The sequence below is a fragment of the Rhinolophus sinicus genome, chromosome 3 (genome assembly GCF_057876585.1).
Source record: "Rhinolophus sinicus isolate RSI-liver-muscle chromosome 3, RSI-T2T, whole genome shotgun sequence".
NCBI classification, from domain to species: domain Eukaryota; kingdom Metazoa; phylum Chordata; class Mammalia; order Chiroptera; family Rhinolophidae; genus Rhinolophus; species Rhinolophus sinicus.
Genome location: NC_142503.1, coordinates 178,939,346 through 178,960,518, shown reverse-complemented (window position 1 = coordinate 178,960,518; position 21,173 = coordinate 178,939,346). Strand labels below are relative to the sequence as shown.

The 21,173-nt window shown below is 44.0% G+C and overlaps 3 protein-coding genes and 1 non-coding gene across 18 annotated transcripts in view; 2 read left to right on the top strand and 2 right to left on the bottom strand.

Moving 5' to 3' along the window:
* The window catches only part of TTLL5 (tubulin tyrosine ligase like 5), a 241,367-nt gene extending 233,232 nt beyond the window's left edge, over positions 1 to 8,135 (bottom strand). For 13 of the 14 annotated variants that reach the window (XR_012494588.2, XM_074327187.2, XM_074327192.2 and 10 more), the window contains exons 1-3: positions 7,938 to 8,135; positions 6,459 to 6,629; positions 290 to 396 (exon numbers count right to left, since the gene is read on the bottom strand). Coding sequence is in view for 13 of the 14 variants with exons in the window: in XM_074327187.2 (XP_074183288.2) it covers positions 290 to 396; positions 6,459 to 6,532 (181 nt within the window). In the remaining variant the exon portion in view is untranslated. Of the gene's footprint in view, positions 1 to 289; positions 397 to 6,458; positions 6,630 to 7,743; positions 7,890 to 7,937 lie in introns of those variants that run through there. The other variant, XM_074327188.2, reaches the window with a different exon arrangement.
* TRNAV-CAC (transfer RNA valine (anticodon CAC)) lies at positions 3,318 to 3,391 on the top strand. The gene has a single exon. It is a non-coding gene; the product is annotated as a tRNA-Met (tRNA).
* Positions 8,136 to 8,294: 159 nt separating the features above from the next.
* ERG28 (ergosterol biosynthesis 28 homolog) lies at positions 8,295 to 15,965 on the top strand. Of its 2 annotated transcripts, none has more exons than XM_019733605.3 (5): positions 8,295 to 8,435; positions 9,960 to 10,123; positions 12,481 to 12,571; positions 14,984 to 15,102; positions 15,219 to 15,965. In XM_019733605.3, exons 2-5 carry the CDS (start codon positions 9,991 to 9,993, stop codon positions 15,296 to 15,298), a joined length of 423 nt encoding a protein of 140 aa, XP_019589164.1. In that variant the 5' UTR covers positions 8,295 to 8,435; positions 9,960 to 9,990; the 3' UTR covers positions 15,299 to 15,965. The 2 variants fall into 2 exon arrangements, with proteins under 2 accessions (XP_019589164.1, XP_019589163.1); XM_019733604.3 differs by having other exon boundaries at positions 8,405 to 8,544.
* Positions 15,966 to 18,447: 2,482 nt separating this feature from the next.
* Positions 18,448 to 21,173, bottom strand: part of FLVCR2 (FLVCR choline and putative heme transporter 2) — a 53,372-nt gene continuing 50,646 nt past the window's right edge. Inside the window, exon 10 of the mRNA XM_019733702.3 lies at positions 18,448 to 20,034. Within this exon, the coding sequence (XP_019589261.2) occupies positions 19,960 to 20,034 (75 nt within the window). The 3' untranslated portion in view covers positions 18,448 to 19,959. The remainder of the gene's footprint in view (positions 20,035 to 21,173) is intronic.

Below are 21,173 nucleotides of genomic sequence, written 5' to 3'. Positions count from 1 at the left end.
CTGTACACTCCAAAATGGGTAAAATGCTAAATTTTGTGTATTTTACCACAATTAAAAAATAACAATAAACACATGTACACATAATTCTGAAAAAGTTCAAAAAGGAAAAACAATTTAATATGCAGAAAACAATCCAAGAAATCATAAATAATCCTTTCAAGTATAACAAACCAATAGATTCTTCTCATGGCCAAGGCCATCTCCCGATCTACAGGTGACATCAATTTCTGCAAGACAGGTTGTCAGGGCCATCCCCAACCCTGCCGTCTGTAGGGGAGGTCACACTCACCTCCAATTATTCGAACATTGTTGTCCTTTGTCAGAATTGCCTCAGCGTGGAAGACCAAAATTGGAATTCTCCTGCAGCCTCCCGTCCACATGATACAGGGATGGTCCCTACAACCGTAACAAAAGGCTTTATTTACAGCTCAAAATCCATTCACTGCTGAAGCAAATCGCTGTGACTGGCTGCTTAACAACTTTCCTCCTGAAACAAGAATCCTACATGTCCAATGGGAAACCCTTCCTTCTCCCATTCTCAGCCATGTGGTGTAGGATGAATTCCATCCCTGGTTCAGGGACGCGCCCCAACAGGGCATTCCATCGCCCAGTCAGACTGGCTGCTTCGGGGACGAGCACATCAGCCAATTAACTGGAGCCAGTGAGGGTCACCAGGTGACATGATGTGAGACCCTCTGAGAAAGCGATGCTTTCTTTCTCTTTGCTAGCAGCTATAGAAGAGATGGCCTCTCTTCCCCTTGATGGTGTAAGAGAGAGGTCTGGAAGTGCTTCAGTCCTTTTGTGACCTTGACAGGAGAGCCTGGAGCTGTTGGAGGAAGTCAGTGGGAGCCTGGCTGTTAGAATGAGATAAATGAGATCTTGACTGGTACGCTTGGAGTTGCAGAATCAAGTCTTTATTAAACACGAGTGAATAAATTCTCTTTATTTTTAAGACAATTATGTTTCAGTCCCCAGCACACAGAAAGAATCCTAACTAATATATTCACAATAACTTATATACCCCTTTTACACCCTGTAGTCCCTCTTTAAGCCAATTAATTATTCATCCTAAGATTCTGAGCTAGGAACCCTAAATTAATACTAGTACCCCAATTAAAACCACATATTTTAAAGAAAGCCTATACTAAGTGGAACAATAGATATTTTCCTCCAGAAAAGGACCTCTGACTTCATTCTCTTTCCCAGGAAATCTATGTTTAATCAATCTTAGTCAGATGTATATTTACTCACAGATTAGGAAACTTCAACCTCCTTAATGAAGGGAGGTAGTAAGGGAAGGAAATAACCCGAGTCCCTCCTAGGTGCCAGGAATTAAACTAAGAGCTTCCACATGTTATCTCACCTAACCCTCTTGCCCATACTATGAACTGAAGAAAGTGTCTCCAGGAGGATTAATTTGCCAAGGTCACACAGCTGGTTGAGTAAGGGGAAGTTACTGAACCCCAGCGTCTGTGCTCTTTCCACCTTTCCATCACCCTAATCACATTTCAGTGCTGTTCTGTACATGGAACACCTCAAACTCAACTCTTTGGGAACTCAAACTAATCAGTTTCTTAAATGGAATAAGATTCATTGAGCCATGATTCGGGCTGCTCTCAAAAACTCGTATGACCACACCCCTTAACAAAGGCCACACCACAAATCTCAAGGCCAAGGCAGACCCTCCCAACCCAAGTTTAAAAGATCCACACTTTGAATGAACCAGCTGCCAGGCTACCAATCTTAGAAGCAAGTAAGGCAGCCTTTAGACTTGGAATGAGATGCCAAAAGCCTTTAGTGAGGAAAGCAAAGAACACCATACCTAGTTCATTTCCTGTTTTCTAGAAATGGAATGTGGATACTTATTGTTCTGGCTCCTTGACCTGGGTGACAGTGCCCACTTCTGAGAAATGGTGTTTATAGGGTGCATTTTTTAGAAAGAAGGATGTGTGTGTGTGTGTGTGTTGCCTGCTTTTTAATCTTAAACACCTGTAGAACGTGGGCATGGGGCCAGGTAATTCCTGTGATCTCTTCCAACTTTAATTTTTCCACTGTATTTCTAAGTCAGAGGATAGAGGGAAAACATAGGCAGCCTAAACTACAAAGTCTTGGACAGAAACTCTGGAAACTACCCAAAGTTCTTCGTCAATCAAGCACTAGCTACAAACTGGCACCACTGCGCCTTAGCACTTAACTTAGAGATAACTTAAAAATGCCTCACGAGAGTCAGGAACACAATCAACAGATGCACAGCTGAGAAGAGCCAAGGCCCTAACTAGACTATGTGTGGAAAGCCAAATTCCTGACAGAGAAATCTTTTCACTTACAGCCTATGAAAAGAGAAGAGACATTAGACAAATTATTAATTCAGTAAGGTCAACTAAAACACACTTAAGGCAGATGCTAAATTGTCATTAAAATCATGCTCCCACCAGATGGTGCTACAGTGAAAAGATTCAAAATGATTAGAAAACTGAAAATTGGGACCTTAAATTTTCATTCACACCAGAAACTGGTATATATTAAGAAAATATGCTTTAGAGGCATGAAAGAACAAAATATTTAAATGATTAATTAACAAAGTAGACCCAATTTATGGTTTATCTTATTGAAAACCTAAGAACACTTTGGCTCTTGAGAAGCAATGTCATGAGGACTATATATTATTCACTCTTGGGATCCAGCCTTCATAATTCAAAGCTTCCATGCCTTATTCTGACCAATGCCCCTGCTGGAAATGCCTTCCCCACCTCTGTTCATTGAATCCCACCCTCCAAAGCCCAGCTTGTCTCACCAGCTCCATGGAGCCTTCCCCAGCTCCTCCAGGTCACAGTGATGCTTTCTTTCTCAGAACTCCTACGGCACTCACTGTATAATCATTTGTTGATGCTCTCTTATTTTTTCCATGTAAATATTGATGATCTTTTCAAAGCCAGCTTTTATGATAGAAATTAAAGTTACTATCTTTTCACGTGACAAAAGAAACCTTATATCAAATCCTTTTATGAAAGTTTCCACATCTATATGTAAATTTGTATTTGGGATCCCCGAGCAAAATATAGAAAAAGAGCCCCTTTTGCATTTACTATTTGAAATAATGCCATGCAAAACAAGTACTGCCTGGACAGTTTCTAGCCCTAAATTCCAGGGTTGCAAGGCACTGATACTTTAATACAGCCCAAGGATCTGAATATCTTTGGATTGAATCAACATCCTTGGATGATTTAAGGCCTTCTAACTTCCAAAACTTTTTAAATGTAGGCCTACTGCTCCAAGTGTAAACAAGATTGACTTAAGATTCCTAATGTATAGGGAGTGGCCTGTTAGCTCAGTTGGTTAGAGCGTGGTGTTCATAACACTAAGGTCGCGGGTTCGATTCCCACATGGGCCAGTGTGCTGTGCCCACAACAACTAGATTGAAAACAACTTGACTTGGAGCTGATGGGTCCTGGAAAAACACACTGTTCCCCAATATTCCCCAATTTAAAAAAAAAAAAAAAAGATTCCTAATGTATAAAACAAATATCTGACAGACAAGACGACCCGATGGAACGAGATTAACAGTCAAAAATCGACAGGAGTTTGAAAGGAAGGAGAGCAAAAGGTCCATGAATTTGGATTGGGGGGAGAGGGGAGGGGTTTATACCTTTACTTTCACTAACTTCTAGAAATAGTTAACATTTCTCAATTACAAATATAGGCAGCAAAGCACAGCAGTATTAGCATTATCTGTGCTGTTGACTCTACCTGCAATTACAGATCTTTTTATACCATTTTACAGTTGATGCCAGTATCTTAAAATAGCATTTACATTTATCACTACTTCTAAGTTACGTTTGTTATTAAACGTGTCACTAGATCACCTGTGATCACAATCTTCCTCATCTGATGGGATGAGTCTGGACAATGCTTTGGCATCTCTCCCCCAAGCAATTATTCGGCTACCAAATGGTAACCTCTCACATTAGTGGTCCAGACACCTATGATGTTTCCTAGCATTCCCCACTTATAAGTGTTCATCAAAGACCGCCCCACACTGTGCTGAGCTTATGCAAACTAAGCAAAAAGTCTTCATGCTGCTGTCTTTAGAAAATAAAATTTAACTTCCCCACGTTTCATATGAATGATCTTGTTATTTAATGTATTAATAAGAAAACACGCTACTGTAACATGTCTTTTTTTTATGTTGATAACTGCATTTCAATGTAATTGGCATTCTTTGTAATATGTATTTTATTTTAAACACTTAAAAATATTATTCTGACAAAAGATCCATAGCATTAAAAAGGTTAAGAATGCCTGATCTAACGTGATCTAAAGCATAAAGTCCCTATTCATTCATTCAGTCACTCAGTCAGCAAATATTTATTGAGTACCTACTACAACAGTAGGTTGAAACAACTAAAATTGTCAATATTTGACTGTTTTGACCTACCAAAATGGCAATTTCACAGTTCAACCTAATACTTATCAGGCCCAACTGTTAAGCCCATTAATAAGAGAGATATTTAAGGAGTAAAAGAATGATTGTGAAATTGGAAAAATGATGCTTGGAACAGAAGTTAAAAATTTTGTGAAATGGGTAAGAGGCAGCACACAGAAAGCAAAAAGTCACAAGAAGGCAAAGTGGCCAGAGGGAATTATCCACTTAATTATCCTGAATGAGAATGACCCAAATATAATATTAAATCTCTATTATTTTCTATAACCTAAAAGTGATGAGAAACCTTTCCCCAAAGCTTTATTAATGCTTCAATAATTTTTTCAACTTATATTAAATAATGTAACCTTCTATTTTATAATAAGAAGTCCACTTTAAATTCAATGTTAAAGCCAATAAGAATAATGCCTTATATTTGTATGACACTTTATAATTTACAAAGTAAGTTCGTATACATTATTCTATTTGATCCTATACCCCTACAAAACAGCCCAGGAGATACTGTCCCCATTTTTCAGGTTACACAGCACCCATATACCCAAGGGGACTAGCAGAAAATCTTAAAAACTAATCTTCACTTGAAGCCAGTCTTTCTCCTCATTCTCTGTGTTAAGCAATAACATTAAAGGAGGCAAAATTGCAAAGCGCTTCAACATTCAATAAAACTAGGTATGAATCGCAATCCATCACTTACTTTCTATGCGTCCCTGAGGAAGTACTTTGATATACACGTATTTGAGGCTGAGTTTAATAAAGTGGGACTAACAACATCTTCAGATTAAATGAGATACAGTAGTTAAAGCCTTATCATCATCTATAATAGTAGCTGCATGTTTCACTAGCATTTATATTTTTATTATTATGAGAACCCAGCAATCAAGAAACTTGTCTCTAATCTAAACAAAACTCAGGAAACAGTGTGGTTCAATAGACACAGCGCAGGCTATAGAATTCTAATGTCTTGCCAAAGTTACTCTGGCCTGTCACCTGACTTCTCTATATTATCATCATCATTCTATCACTGTAAAGGCCTTTGAGAAAATAACATAACCAATGTCACAGAGTTTGGAGACCTACTTTTCTTCAATATCTGAAAATTTCAAAATCTTCTATTAGGAGCTCCGTTCAAGAGTTTACTAAGAGGGGCCAGCCCGGTGGCTCAGGTGGTTAGAGCTCCACGCTCCTAACTCTGAAGGCTGCCGGTTCGATTCCCACATGGGCCAGTAGGCTCTCAACCACAAGGTGCCCAGTTTAATTCCTCGAGTCCCACAACGGATGGTGGGCAGCGCCCCCGGTAACTAAGATTGAACACAGCACCTTGAGCTGAGCTGCCTCCCAGATGGCTCTGTTGGTTGGAGTGCGGGCTCTCAACCACAAGGTTGCCAGTTCAATTTCTCGAGTCCCGCAAGGGATGGTGGGCAGCACCCCCTGCAACTAAGATTGAACACGGCACCTTTAGCTGAGCTGCCACTGAGCTCCCAGATGGCTCAGTTGGTTGGAGCGCATCCTCTCAACCACAAGGTTGCCGGTTCGACTCCCACAAGGGATGGTGGACTGCGCCCCCTGCAACTAGCAACAGCAACTGGACCTGGAGCTGAGCTGCGCCCTCCACAACCAAGACTGAAAGGACAATAAGTTGAAGCTGAACCGCACCCTCCACAACTAAGATTGAAAGGACAACAACTTGACTTGGAAAAGAGTCCTTGAAGTATACACTGTTCCTCAAAAAAAAAAGTCCTGTTCCCCTTCCCCAATAAAATCTTTAAAAAAAAAGTTTATTAAGAGCTTCCACCTGCAACATCTAGAGCCTATGTTCATTCATGAGTCCATGGCCTTATCTCATTTCAGATAGCTGATGGGGACCAAATAATAAGACCTTGAATTAGATCATGGATAAAGGCTAAAACCAGAGTCCGACAATACCAAAGGAAGGATATTGGGTAAAAGAGTATATCAGTTAAGAGAACTATTTTCCATCCTAGAAGCAAAGGTCAAAAGCAGGCTTGCTATTACTTACTCTTGGCTTACCACCTCCTCATCCTCTGAGGATGATGCTGTTTCCTCCAGGTCCCGGGCCATCACGACTGGCATTTCCTTTAGGGTTTGTCATGCAGTCAGCAGATGGGGGTGCCTCAGAGACCTTTCCTTGCAGATTCACTGGATCAAACAATTTGGGTGGCACAGATTCCTGTAAGAAAGCCAAATGATGTGACGCACACACAATGAAGTTGTCTATTTGTTGATTATTGCTGATGATCTTCCAAGAAATGAAAATGAATCTTTACCTAAATGGTGGCCAACCTCTAGCAGCTTACCTTCTATCCCAGTGCCTCACGAATGCCCCAAAAATCAAGTATTCTTTTTTAAACATACTGTCTGTCCTCTATATATCTGAAGACTGTTAAATTCGAGTTTCTCATTTTTCTATTATAAACTATATCTAACATGCACCAAAAGAATAAACTTACTTAACTTTTAGGAAAGTCTAAGGTAAGTGGATGATTGCCTAAAACATAGATTTCTTGCTACTAGAAAAACCTGACCTGGGTTAAAAGTAAAAACTCAAGATTTAAGATCCTTGCAAATATTTCTTTAGCTTCCATGACAAGCACACAAGTTAAATGCCCTCATGTTTCGACTAAAACAAATTCAACCACTAAAGCAAAAGATTAATATATTCTCCTGAATCAAGGTCATAAATAGCTGGGGGGGGGGGGGGAAGTCCTTCTAAACACTCTCAAAAGTTACTCTCCCTTGCAAAAAGCCACAAACCGTGACCTGAATCTCAAGTAGACATTAACATTAGGATATTTCCAATTTCTAACTGAAAATTTTTTGCAGAGAAAAAGTATATGTGCGTTGTGCTTGAGAAAGGAATAGAAATGACAGATAGAGAAAACGAAAGTATTTAAATGACCATAGTTCCATCATTCTGAGGTAACCACTTGACGTCAATGCTTCCAAACTTCATTTTTCTATGCATTCATATATACGATAAAATCACAAACAGGACCAAAAAATGCGACTCCCGATCATGATCCCTACAGATCTTCGGCGCAATGGGCAATATCTTAACAACATTCAAAGGCGTTCTTCCAAGGATTCTCAATGGGGTTTCTCGACCTTTCCCAAATGTTGGCATGTCCTTTCAATTAAAACAAAACCTCCATCAAGAAGGGATGCCAACCTGTCCTAAGCTGCCTGTAGAGCGGGGAGAGGGCGTGCGGGAAGATTAAGGACGCTCGCCCAAGGAGTATCCGCATCCTAAAGCGATCAGCTCCTCAGCCCCACCCCTGGCTCACCCCAATCCGGGGTAGGTCCGCAGATGTTCCCCACGGGAAGGACGCGGACGACTCAGCCGCAGCAATTCAGCCCGGCGCGCCCGGAAGCCAACAGCTGCTCCCAGACTCTGAGCGGGAAGTACAGCGGCGGCGCCCGCCCAGACCCGGGAGCGCACCTCCCGCGGGTAAGGGAGCGCGCCGGCGCAGGCGTTTACCTGTCTCATCTTCCCATGGCTCGGGGCGGGCAGGCTGGACCGCGCTCAGCGCCTACCTCCCTCCTCCTTCCCCAGCCGAGCTCACCGCGGCCGTGGACGGGTGCTTCCCCCGTTACTACAACAACCAACAAGCAACCGCCCTCTCGGAGCCACTGCGCAGGCGCCCGCCACCTGGCGCTAAAAACGCTCGACTTCAGGCGCGGACGAATGTCGTCAACGCCGAGCAGCGCGGGCTCAGAGCCCGCTCTCAGCAGAAAAACCTTGACTTCTTTTTCCGCTTTTTTCCTCCGCCTCTAAAGGATTGACTCCCAGCCTGGAGTTCTTCCGCCACGCTCACCAGGCGGGTTCACAGCGTGAGCGGCGTACCGGGGCTGAGATTTGGGCGGCGGCAACCGCTGATTGGCAGTAAAGGGGTTCACGCCCCATCTCCTGCTTGAGCGGAACCAGAACAGCCAATCAGAGCGAGGACTGACGGAAACGGCCCAATCCTAGAGCCAAGTGAGGGCGGGGGCGGGGACAAATGGCTCAGGTGGACTCCCTGCTGGAGCTGTCTTAGGGTGGTAGTATCTTTGCCGCTGGTGCTGCTCGGCTGGGGTCCGGTCGCCAGGTAAGGACAATATGGGGAAGAAGAGGGATGTGTGACTTCTGATTGAAAGGATCCAGAGAGAAAACCTTTTGGGGAAAAAGGGTTCGAGAGAAAATGAGGAGGAGCTAAGAAGTTGTAATTCCATTGTTAGATTCTTTATCTACATGGGTTTTATTTAAGTCAAGCTAATTGAAATCAATGCTCAGCAAAGGTTGATCTAAGCTTTTATTTTTAAACGAAAGAACATGACCTAATTGTATTTACTATACAATTTGAAGACCAAAGAGGATATGGTATGGTTGTCTTCCTCAAAAATGGAAACTTCAAAATATTCTCAAACTTTGAGGCAATGTAGAGTCCAACAGACCATGCTTCATAGTTCAGCTCTGCCATATATTAGCTGTGTATCCTCAAGCAAATCACCTAACTTCACTGTGCCAACTTTCATCTGTGAAATGAAAATATTAATACTGTCTACAATCTATGTCAGGTGGTGCTTTTCACAGTGCAGGGCATATACAAGTGCCTAATAACTCTTACCTATTATAATTTCTCTTGCAACCCAATGCCAAGACTGCTGTTTCCTTCCCACATAATTTCTTTCTATTTCTCAATCACAGCAGTTTATTTATTTTTTTAACTTTTAGATTGTTCTTCTAGTTTATGGAGCATGGTATACCCTGAGAACCAGAGTAGAGAAAACCTGAGGATGTAAATATTGGCCTCACATCATAGGTTTCATTCAAATGTGTAAGGTTTCTATTCACTTGGAAGGATCTGTCATCAGTAGCCAGGCAGGTGTATGTTAGTAGATTTATAATCACCTTTCAGCCACTTGCATTACAAAGGAATGACATGAAAACCCAGGCTAGAAGTAAAGATGTAGAGGGACTGATTTCCAGCCAAGAGAAAAGCGTTCTGATGTAGGGTGATATTGTGGAGAAATTTCTCAAGACAAAGATAAATACTGTTGCTCTATTGCAAAATATACTGTTGATTTACCACTATTACTATGACTAAATATCAAGACCAATTTCTGTAAGCCTTACACAGAAATCCACTTTATTACTTTATAGTAATATTTGTACACCTCCTCTTCTTCTGTCCCTTCCTTCTCTCCAGTTTTTCTGCTGGGTTTGTCATTTCTACCCACTGCATTATTTATCCTTTTTCACTCTGGGTAAAGGTCAGCACACTTTGGTTTAGGGCAAATATTCAAAAGCAGTGTACGCTGTGAAGGTAAGAGTAGGGTGTTCAGATAACGGGGGGTAGATGAGCCTAGGGGAATTGGAGAGGAATTTATGAAGTGATTGACCAAACAGTCTTAGTACAGCCCTCATGCATGGGACACAGGTTCACCAGAGAGGTGAGAAAGAGTATGGTTCAAGTAGACTGACCATCTGTTGTCTCGTGTCCTTTGCCTTTTTGTTTCCAAGGCGAGAAGCCCTCTCAGGTTTGAGGGGAGTCATGAGTCGTTTCCTGAATGTGTTACGAAGTTGGCTGGTTATGGTGTCCATCATAGCCATGGGGAACACGCTGCAGAGTTTCCGAGACCACACCTTTCTCTATGAAAAGCTCTATACCGGCAAGCCAGACCTGGGTAAGAAGTCAAATAACTGCATCCCTTGTGGCCTAAATTGTGGTTTCTGACTAGGCTTTACATCAGAATAACCTAGGAAACTTACAAACAAACAAATAAAGCATTGGTGCCCATTTCCATCTCCAAAACTATTTACTGAAATTTTCACCCCCTGGGTGGGGCCTAGGAATCTATTTTTCAGTAACGTTCCAGGTAATTCTGATGCTGCCTACTCTAGCCTTTGGAAGCCACTAGAATACTAGACTTTGTGGGTAGCCCTTGGCCGTTTTCACCCCAAAGTTTCTCTGAATACCGTTTCATTCATTTTACACCGCCATAGGCAGTCTGTAAAAAAAGCAGTATACGGGCAAATGAGGAAATAGAGTTACTTGGTGACTGTGATGCCCCACTAGAAAGCCATAAAGAAACTTTTCATGTCATCTCAACCCTCTTCAGAAATCCAGTCATGGCACACATGGTTACATTCCATGTTGCAGATGGAGAGTCACTAATCCAACGTCTTCCCAAACCATGATTTAGTCCCTGAGAAGACATCCAAAATCCCTCCAAGTTGGTTTCCCAAAATGAAACTCCAGAAGGCTGATGGTGGCCATTCCCAGTTTCCTGAGCCTCTCTGCTGCGTTTTCACATTTCAGCTTGCACTTCCTTGTATTGATGTGTGGGATAGCTTCAGCTACAACACCATTTTACAACAGCTGACAATTCTGTGTCACATTTATAGCTAACCCAGATTCAGGCTCTGACCTAGCTCATTTTCCTGCAACATCTGGGTATAAAATGAAACTAAGTAGGCTAAGGCTCATTTTGAAAAGCTGAAATACAATAGGAATAAAGAACCTTGAAGAGTGAGCAGGACAATTCCTTTTTCACCCTCAAACACTGCCCTCCGACGGTCCAGGAATCCTGTATAGATTCACAGGATTTTAGAAGTTATCTGGTCTAGCCCTTTGAATTTAAGTTGAGACAGAGAAGCCCAGGAGTCAGGTGACGCTGAGGGCATAGAGCTGAGCAAAAGAAGTGTGTGTGTGTGTGTGTGTGTGTGTGTGTCCAGCCCAGAAGCAGAGACTGCCTCCTGGACCCTCATGATCTGGGGCTGTCATGGCACCCTGCAGATCATAGCAGTCCAATGGGAGAATTTCACCTGATGCCTAATCTGGTTAGAGTTGGTGAAATATTCCACTTTCGTTCTCACTAACCACAGAAATTTCCTCAGTCTTTTCATCAGAAAAGCTATCAAATTGGTTTATAAAGAATATAACCCACTAGGGCTAGATATTTGGTTGGTGAATGGAATTTTTTCTCACCTAACTACCATCCAAAGGTCTTCAGGGTTGTGAGATTGGTATAACTGTCTGGTTTTGCAAAGGCTAGACAATCTTTAAAGACCAAGTAAACGTTTCGGTTTTCAGATCTGTCCGTTGAAATTTCTCTTGCTGAATAGACCAGCAAAGGCAGTCTCTTTGCATTCACTATTTTGGCATTCTGACCACGGGACACCTTAGATTAGTGGCTGTATATTATAATCACCAAGGGAGGGGGTTTTTAGAAAATACTTATGCCCAGGGTCCACCTCCAGAGATATGATTTCATTGGGCTGGTACCCAATGGTCTTAGTAATTTTATCAAATGCTTTCAATTAATCTAATAAATGCCCAGATTCAAGAATCACTTTATGGTGGAATATGATCCATACTTTCAGGTCAAGATCTTTAATACAGTAGTGTCAGAACAAAGCCACCAAGAGCAGGGTGGCCGTGGCAAACACTAAAGAAACAGTGCTTTGTTCCACTACCATGTGTACAGGCAACCAGCTTGGTTTGGGCTTTGTTCAAATGATATAGATTTGGATTCAGGAGGAGACCCAGGGACTTAAGTCTCTTTAAGACTAAATGTGGGCATCTAGACAAGTCCAGTATTTCTGAGTTCTCTCCTTCATCAGCCTGGAAAGTCGACAGACCTCCCAGGCATCCTGTACTGCCAGACCACTCTCTGCAACATTCCCCCAAACCTGTCCTGATCCAGACTCCCTGGGCTTCATCAACACCAGAGTGGCTTCCAGAGCAGAGGTATAAACTACTGCATCCAGGAGTTATTTGCCCAACTGGGCTTTTTGTTGGGTTTCCACTCTTGGAACTCCCCAACCACCTGTAGACATTGGAAGAGGAGCTCACAGGTCTCACTTTGGAATTCCTTCCATTCCTGCCAGTTCCCATTGCAGCACCAGAGTCTCCACTCTGAGCCAAAGGTCATTCAGGCTCAGCTCCCTGCCTCCCATGAACCACCAGTGAAGTAGAAAGAACTTGGAGGAGACCCTAACCTTCCCCTTCCCAACACTCTTGCTTTTCTCTGTTACACAGTGAATGGCCTCCAAGCTCGGACCTTTGGGATCTGGACGCTACTCTCATCAGTGATCCGCTGCCTCTGTGCCATCGACATCCACAACAAGACGTACGTAAGGGAAGGAGGAGCCTTAGCATCCTTTTGTTGGAAATAAGGTGCTAAGCATACCCACTGTGGTCTGCCCCCTGGAGACCTGTTCCTTTCGATACATTAGCCTAGAATGTGGATAATAAAAGGTTAATAGATTCCATTCCTTCCGGGTTTAAAAAAACGTAATAGGTCAAAGAGGTCTTTAAAGTTTGAACATTCTTTGGAATTGACATAGCAAACTGGCAGGGCCATGATCCAGTGGCCTGCATCATGCTCCTCTTCTTCTTTACTAAAGAATCAGCCTTTCTTCTACAAAGAAGTAGTGTGCTCTTTATAGAGCAGCCACCCACACATACCTTATTCTTACATTCTTCCTTAAACAGGAAATAACAGAAATCACAATCCATGAAAAAAGAGACCCACAAGTAAACTGCTGTATGGTTATGCAGAGGCGGGTGAAAGAGAGCCCAGGACTCCTCTGTGTAGCCTCTCTAGGGCACTCAGATAGACTAGTGTGGTGTAAGTGCAACAATCGTAGCCTCTTGTCTAGAGAATGCTGTAACTCGTGCTGGCCACTAGAGGGGGCTTGAGCCGTGTCCCCAACAACAGTCGTCACCACAATCAATGGGGAACGTTTGCTCAGATCAGTGGATAAAGTCACCAAAACGCCAACTTCACACTGAAATATTTTTTGTCTTATCCAGACTCTCAGTATCTGGGAAAGTGAGGAGGTAATGATATTTACTGAGCCCCTCTTATTGTGCCAAGAGCTTCCATCTATGTGACCTTGATTAAGTCTCTTAGCAGCCCTGGGGCGCAGTGATTTTCATTCCTGATTTTGCAGATCTACATATTAGAGACCCAATTAATTTAAACTGAGGAAGACTGACTCAAATGGGATTTGAAGCAGGGCTATTAGCCCTGCCATGTCTCCAATTTTATTTTTAAACTTTTTTTTTTTTTTTTTTTTTTTTTTTAACTTGAAACTGTGGTTTACTTATTCTAGATTGACACGTATTTTTGGAAACAGTGTGGTTTAGTGGAAACAGCCTGGGGCCTGAGAATGAAAACAAGAAAATGGGTTCTGGTCTCAGTTCTATTGGTAACCAGCTTTGTAGAAGCTAGTTCATTATATACCTTCTCTGCATCTCAGCCTCTTCATGTATAAAAGGAGGCTAGTATATCTGTTCTACCTCTCAGGGTGACTGGGCAGGAATAAGGATTGAATAATCATTTTAAAGACCTTTAGCATCATGAAGAATCGCTGATAGGTATAAGGGGTGTATCTTTTGTTTGCTGTGCTTTTGGAATGAGCAAAAACAGCTCAGATTTATCTTTACCTCTATTACCCATTCATTTACCCTTCTCCAAATACAGGACAGCTGTAAATGCTGACATCTGTTTCCAACCTTTTTTTAGCTTGGACTTTTGTCCACGTACTTCTGATTCTATTCTCTCCCTAACTGGAAACTCAAAGCCAACTCCCTTTTACACATATTCGTTAAATGTATAAAAACATGCACAGGAATGATAAAAGTCAAATTTAAGATATTGGTTCCTCCTGGGAAAGGGGGAGACAGGAGAATGGGGTCAGGATGGGATAGGGGTACACAGGATGCTTTAACTGATATCTGTAATATTTTATTTCTTAGAAAAAAGCATCTGAAGCAAAAAGGTCAAAATGTTCAGATCTGATGGAGCAGGGTATTGATTGCATAGGGGTAAATTATAGTATCTTATTGTCATTTTTTGTATGTCTGGAGTATCTCATAATTTTACAATTTTCCCAGTTAAAAAACAAGATACCAGCAATCCAGTCATCCTGTACCCTATCTCTTCCCCACCTCTTTGTCAAAGCTGACGAACAAGTTCTCTTCCCATGAGGGTGTCACCGTCTCCTCCATCTGACCACTTTCCTGGGCGAAGACACAAAATAACCAGCCCACACTGCGAGAGCATCCAAAACCCCCGAGGTCCTTGGTGCTCATTCCCCATTCAGGCCCTTCATTGTGTGGTTATCATATGAGCACTGACCAGCCTCTGGCCAAACATCTGTCAGGTGGGTTCTGACGACAGAGTCAAGCCAATTTGAGTAAGTAGAATATGTAAGCATGGTTGATCCAAACTCGTCTACACTGCCTGGCATTGCCATAGTCCAGACCCTGCCCACCTTGCTAAGACGTGGAGGTCCACTCTGGATGCCTGGACCATTCTCCTCTCGGGTTAGCAGTTGAAACCTTCAGTTTTGCTCTAGCAGAGAATAAATGGATGTGATCAAGCAGCCAGGTCTTTCTCAGGACCCAGTGTCCTTTTCCTTTAGTCACTGTGACTTCCTGGGCTTTTTATTTGTGTGTATCAGGTCTGACCATGACTTTTCGTCTGCACGGAACAAGCAGTACTTCAGCTCCCATTTCTGTCTGCTCCCTCTAGGCTCTACCATATCACACTCTGGACCTTCCTCCTCGCCCTGGGACACTTCCTCTCTGAGTTATTTGTATATGGGACCGCAGCTCCCACCATCGGCGTCCTGGCACCCCTGATGGTAGCAAGTAAGCATGCAACCACCCTAGACCTCCCATGGGAATGGCCCAGCCCTAACATACATACAAGGGGTACAAGAGAGTGTTGTGCTTATATCAGCCACTAACCTTTTCTCTGTTTTTAGGTCTCTCAATTCTGGGTATGCTAGTTGGGCTCCGGTACCTAGAAGTAGAACCAGTATCCAGACAGAAGAAGAGAAACTGAGGCCAACATTACCACCTCCAAGATGTCGTCTTCCATCTCTGTTGTCTTCTTCCTTCATCCTCTCTGTGCTTTAATTTCTTCTTTTCTGCTCCATCATCAGCCCCCGAATCCACTAATAGCCTTTTACCTTTTGTTTTGGGGTATTTTTACATTTAAAAATATTTCTTTAAGTTATACCACGCATACAGAAAAGTATGTACAATTTAAAGAATCATTTTTAAGCGACTACTCTGTACCTCCATCCAGATCAAGAAACTGTCAGTATGTCAGAAGCCTACTTTGTGCCCTTCCCTCGCCTGCAGCCTCTTCCAGGATCTCTTTTCCAGCCTTCTGGCTGTTTTCCTTTTTATTTCCATCCCTTGATTTGACTTGTGTGATGGGAACACATGGACTGTGAAACTCAAAGCTGCTGCCTCACCCAGAGCAGCTGCCACCAAGGGCTGTCTCAAGGGGTTGCCCACCCACACTGGGCTCCTCTCTGCTGCTGGACCCAAGACTCTGAACCATCCGAGGGACTGGCAGTTCTTCCAAGAAGGGCTGCCCTGTGAGGGGAACGTGGCTTACATCCTTGTATCTGCAGGGATCCGGGTTGGAAGAGTCTGGGCTGTTTTTAGACCTAATCAGCTGTATTTGTGTAACAAATTTTGTAATAAACAGAAAAACCCTCTGCTCTGCTCAGCCCTTGTACTTTGACCTCCCTTAAGCCTAGAACACTCCTGCCCTCCTCTGAGCCCCAGCCCAGGGACATCACAGCTCTCTGCTGATCAAACACACTGCAGGAAGTAGGACAGCTCAAAACCCAGGCAAACCTGGCTGCCTCTGGCTCCTTTTGTCACTCGTTCATTTCCCTTGAAGTCAAATCTTCCTCCTCTTCTTTCCCACCTTCAAGGTTCTGAGTTCACAACTGAACAGTCAGGACCCATGCTTGTTTTCTTCCTTAAGAAACAGATTCCTGAGGAAGCAGAGGCCAAAAACCAGGCAGCATAGAAGAAACAGCTTCATGACAATGAAAAGGACACTGAAGCCCAAGGATAACACACTAGAGCAGTCGGTCGCCCTCCAAACCACCCTGGGGGGCTTCACACTGGCTGGGCCCTCACACGGAGCGTGTGGACTGGAGAGCCCATTTATTATTTCCGCAAGTATGTACTGAACCTTACCCCGTGCCAGGCACTTGGGAAAGAAAAATGAATGACCCTGCTCCCAATGTGGCCCTTACACTGTAGTCAAGGAAATAGACAATAAACAAGCCAACAAGTGAAAGAACAACTTCAGTGATAAGAATTTTAGAAAACAAGCAATGTAATCAAGAAAGGAGAAGCATGCATAACTCATCGTCAGGAAGCAGGAGGTAAGATTTTAGCTGGGAATTGAACGCCCAGGGATCTTAAATATGCAGCAGGTATTTAGGGCAGAGAGAGCAGTGTCTGGAAGGCAGGGACGGTCTTGCTCACTAAGGTCAGCATAACTACATTATGTTGACGTTAGGAAGTGGAAGGCAGGGGGCTTGTAGAGCAAGATAGGAAGCTTGACGTTGATACTTAAATGCATTGGAAATGATCAGTCAAGGCTGTTTAGGTGAAAAGAAGAAAATCTACCTTAAACTAGCTTAAACAAGAAAGAAAACATGGCTCATGAAACAAGCAAGTTAAGAGGATTGTAGGCTTCAGGAACGGTTTGATCAGGACTCAGCTCCATTTCTCAGCACCATTTCTTGTGGCTCTGCCTGCCTGTGTTGGCTTCATCCTCAAGCTGGCTTCCTTTATGGTGCCAAGCGTGACTGCAGCACTTCCACTCACATCCCCATACTACTCCATCTAGAAAAATAGCTCAGTGCTGAGTACTGTCTCTCCCTTACCAACCATTGTAAGGCAACAGGAAGAAAAGCAATGCTCTTACAGAGAGAACATTTGCGTGGAGATCCACATAGAACCCAAGAAAGGAGTGAATGAAAGCATAAGATGATTTGGAGATCACAGAAAGGTGATTCCAGATAAAGACATGATCCCAAAGGATCTAAGAGATAATATAGAGTAGTTAGCAGACACTGAATATTAGATTTCTTTAACAGCCCAGACTTGGCTCCTTTCCCAGATGATTTAAAGAATTGCTGACAGACAGGGTGCCAGAATACCACAGGTAGTGTGACTCTCTAGGCAAGAAACGTACAGAAAACCAGTAGCAGCAGGATATCCACGTAACACATAAGGCGAGCGAGATTGGGCAGGGAGGAGTGGCCGCAAGTAGGACAGTTCAGGAGGAAGATCGTATCAGAACTGCAGATGCGGAAACTGTGGACTCCAGCCAGAGCAAGCGGGTACACGACTGGGGTGACTGTAGAACAAACACTTCAGACACCCTCTGAAGGAGAGCCAGAAACAACAGCGGGCTCTCTCATCAGCAGTCACACTCGGGCAAACCTTCATGTGTACACAGTACGAAAAGCGGTCGGGGTCATGCGTTGGATGTTGAGTTGCAGTCTCCCACGTAGGCCAATAGTAACCTTTACAGTCTTGTCTTTTAAAAATAACCCACTAGTTATCTCATTAGGGAGACCACCTCAGGGAAGATGTAGATGCCTGATCACTGCACTGTACACCTGAAGCTGAAGCTGAACAATAATGAATGTCAACTACAAGTTTATATGTGTGTGTGTGTGTGTGTGTGTGTGTGTGTGTGTGTGTGTGTGTGTATAGTTACAAGAAGCGGAGTACAGTATTAGGAATAGAGACAGTGGAAATGTAATGGCTGTGTGTGATGTCAGAGCAGTAGTGGATGGGGGAGAGGGATTGACAGTGTGAGGGATATAAATGATAAATGTCTAACTATTACATTGTTTTGTGCACCAGTAACTAATAAAAAAATTAATCAAAAAATAAATAACCCACTGGGATAGTGACATATGTAAAACCAGGACCCCTTCTGTGGTCCTCTAGCCTCCACGCCCCACCCCTCCAGCCCTTTCCCACACCAGAGTCACAGTACTCGGAAATGTGCAATCATCTCGTGGGGACTCCTAGAAGCCATCTCGGCCCCATCAAGTGACAAGACAGACCACTTGGACAATCTTTTACTGCCTTAAAACATTGGGTTTACAAATAGGAAATACAAATTATGCTTTTAAAATAAAGCAATGGATTCAGTAAACATTTTGTTAATACATTTTAATAGGCTGAAGAGTAAACACCTTTCTCCTTATCAAAAAGTAAGGCACACTTGCTCTCCATCTCTCTCCCACCCCAAACACACTCCCTCCGCCACCTGAAGTGTGCACTTATTTTATTACGTAGTGTGTGTACACACACACACACACACACACACACCTGGCTCCCCTCAGGCACTGGCCCAAGCACCCCAGCACTGTTGCCAGTGCAGGCTGCTCCAATATGTTGAGTCCAGGGCCGTGACCACAGTAAAACAGCATAGTGGTCATGACTACAGCTGCTCAACGTACAGGAGAAATTACCAAAATAACTTATTTTCAGGAGTTGCTACCCAAGCCCATGAGTAGAGCCAGACAGCAGGTTAGGCAGCAGAGGAGGGCAGTTTGGGTTGGTTTAAATTTAGAATTGATAAAAATTATTGCCAGGAGGGGGTGGGTGTGCAAATACTGTCCCACCAGAGGTGGGATACACGAAATTCATGCAGACCACTCAATTCCCATTTCAAGGACCACTTGCCTTCTGCCCCTTTCCTCTTATCGCTCAGAAGCAGCTTTGGATTTCTCAGGGTCGAATAAATCAAGGTTAGTCTTCAGTAAAGGTTATAGGAAGTTGGCTGGTATTTCCCTCATTCCAGGTCAGTGACTAAGTTTCTCACAGCAGTGTCCAGACGAAGGCATCAGAGCTGACTGACACACACAGAAGCCCCTGGGCAACGGCGTCTTTTGCAGAAAAGAACCTCCCTGTGCCCAAATCAAGCTACTCAAGACCCTAAACACAGACGGGCCTTCGCAAACACACTCAGAAGACAGCCCCCAGCAAACCTCACACACTGAGGCAATTAACCTCCCCAAAATTGGTTTCTCCTTCATGGCCACAAAGGTTTTCTCAAGTTTATTAATGTTTGGTTTGATCAGCTCAGGAAAGAGGGTTTGGAGACAGACTCTAGCACTAGGCCAGGAGAACCTAGGCTCTGAGTGCTGGTGTGTTTGTTCCGCTGGAGCTCGTTCCAGTGGTACTTGCCCTCCCACAGAACGTCAGCAGTCAGTCTGACGACCCACGAATGACCCTCATCCAGAGCAGTTGCCACTCCTGAGAACTGGGCTTCTAAGGGTCTTAAGACACTAGAAAAAGTTAATATCCTGAATAAGTTTTCTTTCCATGATAATTTTGCAGGCTTTCTCCATGAGGGATGGAGGTGAAGAGGGAAGGCCAGGCGCCACTACCCACCAGCCTCTCCCAACACCAGCTCCCAGAATCCCACAGGGGAGGGGGCAGGAGCTGCATCTGGTGAAAGGTGCAACTTTCCCCAGTTAGACCATGCGAGCGCTTGAGTGGGTTCCAGCAGGCACAGGCACTGCCGTCCAAGCCACAAATATTCCAGCGGGTTCCCTCCAAAAGCTGCTCCAGCAAAGCGCTTTGTGCTGGCAGTGAGCGCTGTGCTGACTGAAGAGGTGGGGGTGTTCTCTGTGTTCCCTGAGTCGCAACCACTTTCCTTTCTCAGAATTTTTCCTCAGACACGGTGGTGGGGGCTTTGCTGGTATTGCTCTCCTCCTCCTCCTCTTCCTGGAGTTTCTACAAGGCAAAACAAGCAGACAGTCCTTTGGGTGACAAAGCGCACGACTGCTCCCTGGCTGGAGCAACTGCCTGTCAGAAACAAATCAGCAAGGAAACAAGGCCCAGAGGCCACCCAGCATCTTCCAGAGCGAACAGAGGGAACAAAAGTAAGCAGCCCCTGGCACAAGTGTGCTACACACACACACACACACACACACACACACACACACACACACACCATCACAATGTCATCAAAGGAAAAACCAAAGAGGCCAGCTTCCTGCGATGCCACAGAACCACAAACCAACCCCCTCCAAGTGCCACTGTTCTCCCCTCACGCTCCCTCCCTGATCTGATAGCCTAAAACTCACCTGGGCTGACCATCAACTAGCTGTCCACAGGGCCAGGTCTGTAACTCCCTCAGAATTTCTAACTACCCCCGTTTGGAGGCAGCCCCCAGGATGTGGAATATTATTATAATGTGCATGGATGGAATGGATGCAACAAAAAATTTTTATAAAGGCAGGACATATAACTGCATACATAAACTCGATAGCTAAAAATATGTATATACACTTTATGCATAGAAAAAGACTTTGGGTCAGTTTGGCTTTGGCTTTTTCAGGGAGAAACGGCACAGGAGTAGAAGAGTCTTCTGGGTCACGCTTGTTAGGTTGGTTTGCAATTAAATATGGGCTGGAAGTTACCCTGGGAGGCCACTAGGTACATACTGCCACCTGGGGCATTTGCTGTTTTCAGGAGCACTTTGCTTCTTAGCTCAAGGGTTTGTCTAGCTAGGGAGAAGGCCTTGGGCACAGCGTAGCACCGCCCAGCAGCACCACTCAAGGGCTGGAGGAGCGTGTGCAGGGCCGAGCTAGAGGCCTGTGGCAGTCAGACAGACGGTGCTTCCCCCGGACGTCAGCGCTAGTCCATAGCAATGGCCCAGCTGTAGAAACCCAACCTTCCCATTCTCAGTCTTGCTAACTTTTTGGCACCAAGTCAGTCTCAGTCATGACAAGTCTTCATTCAAGCAAATTAAGTCAATCTGGCAGTTTCTCTCTCTCTCTCTCTCTCTCTCTCTCTCTCTCTCTCCCTTTCTCTCTCTCTCTCTCTCACACTCACACACACACACACACACACACACACACACACACACA

Coding starts and splice junctions, on each gene's coding strand:
- ERG28 (XM_019733605.3), top strand. CDS start 9,991: ATGAGTCGTTTCCTGAATGTGTTACGAAGTTGGCTGGTTATGGTGTCC. Junction 10,124..12,480: donor TACCGGCAAGCCAGACCTGG/GTAAGAAGTCAA, acceptor TCTGTTACACAG/TGAATGGCCTCCAAGCTCGG. Junction 15,103..15,218: donor GGCACCCCTGATGGTAGCAA/GTAAGCATGCAA, acceptor CTCTGTTTTTAG/GTCTCTCAATTCTGGGTATG.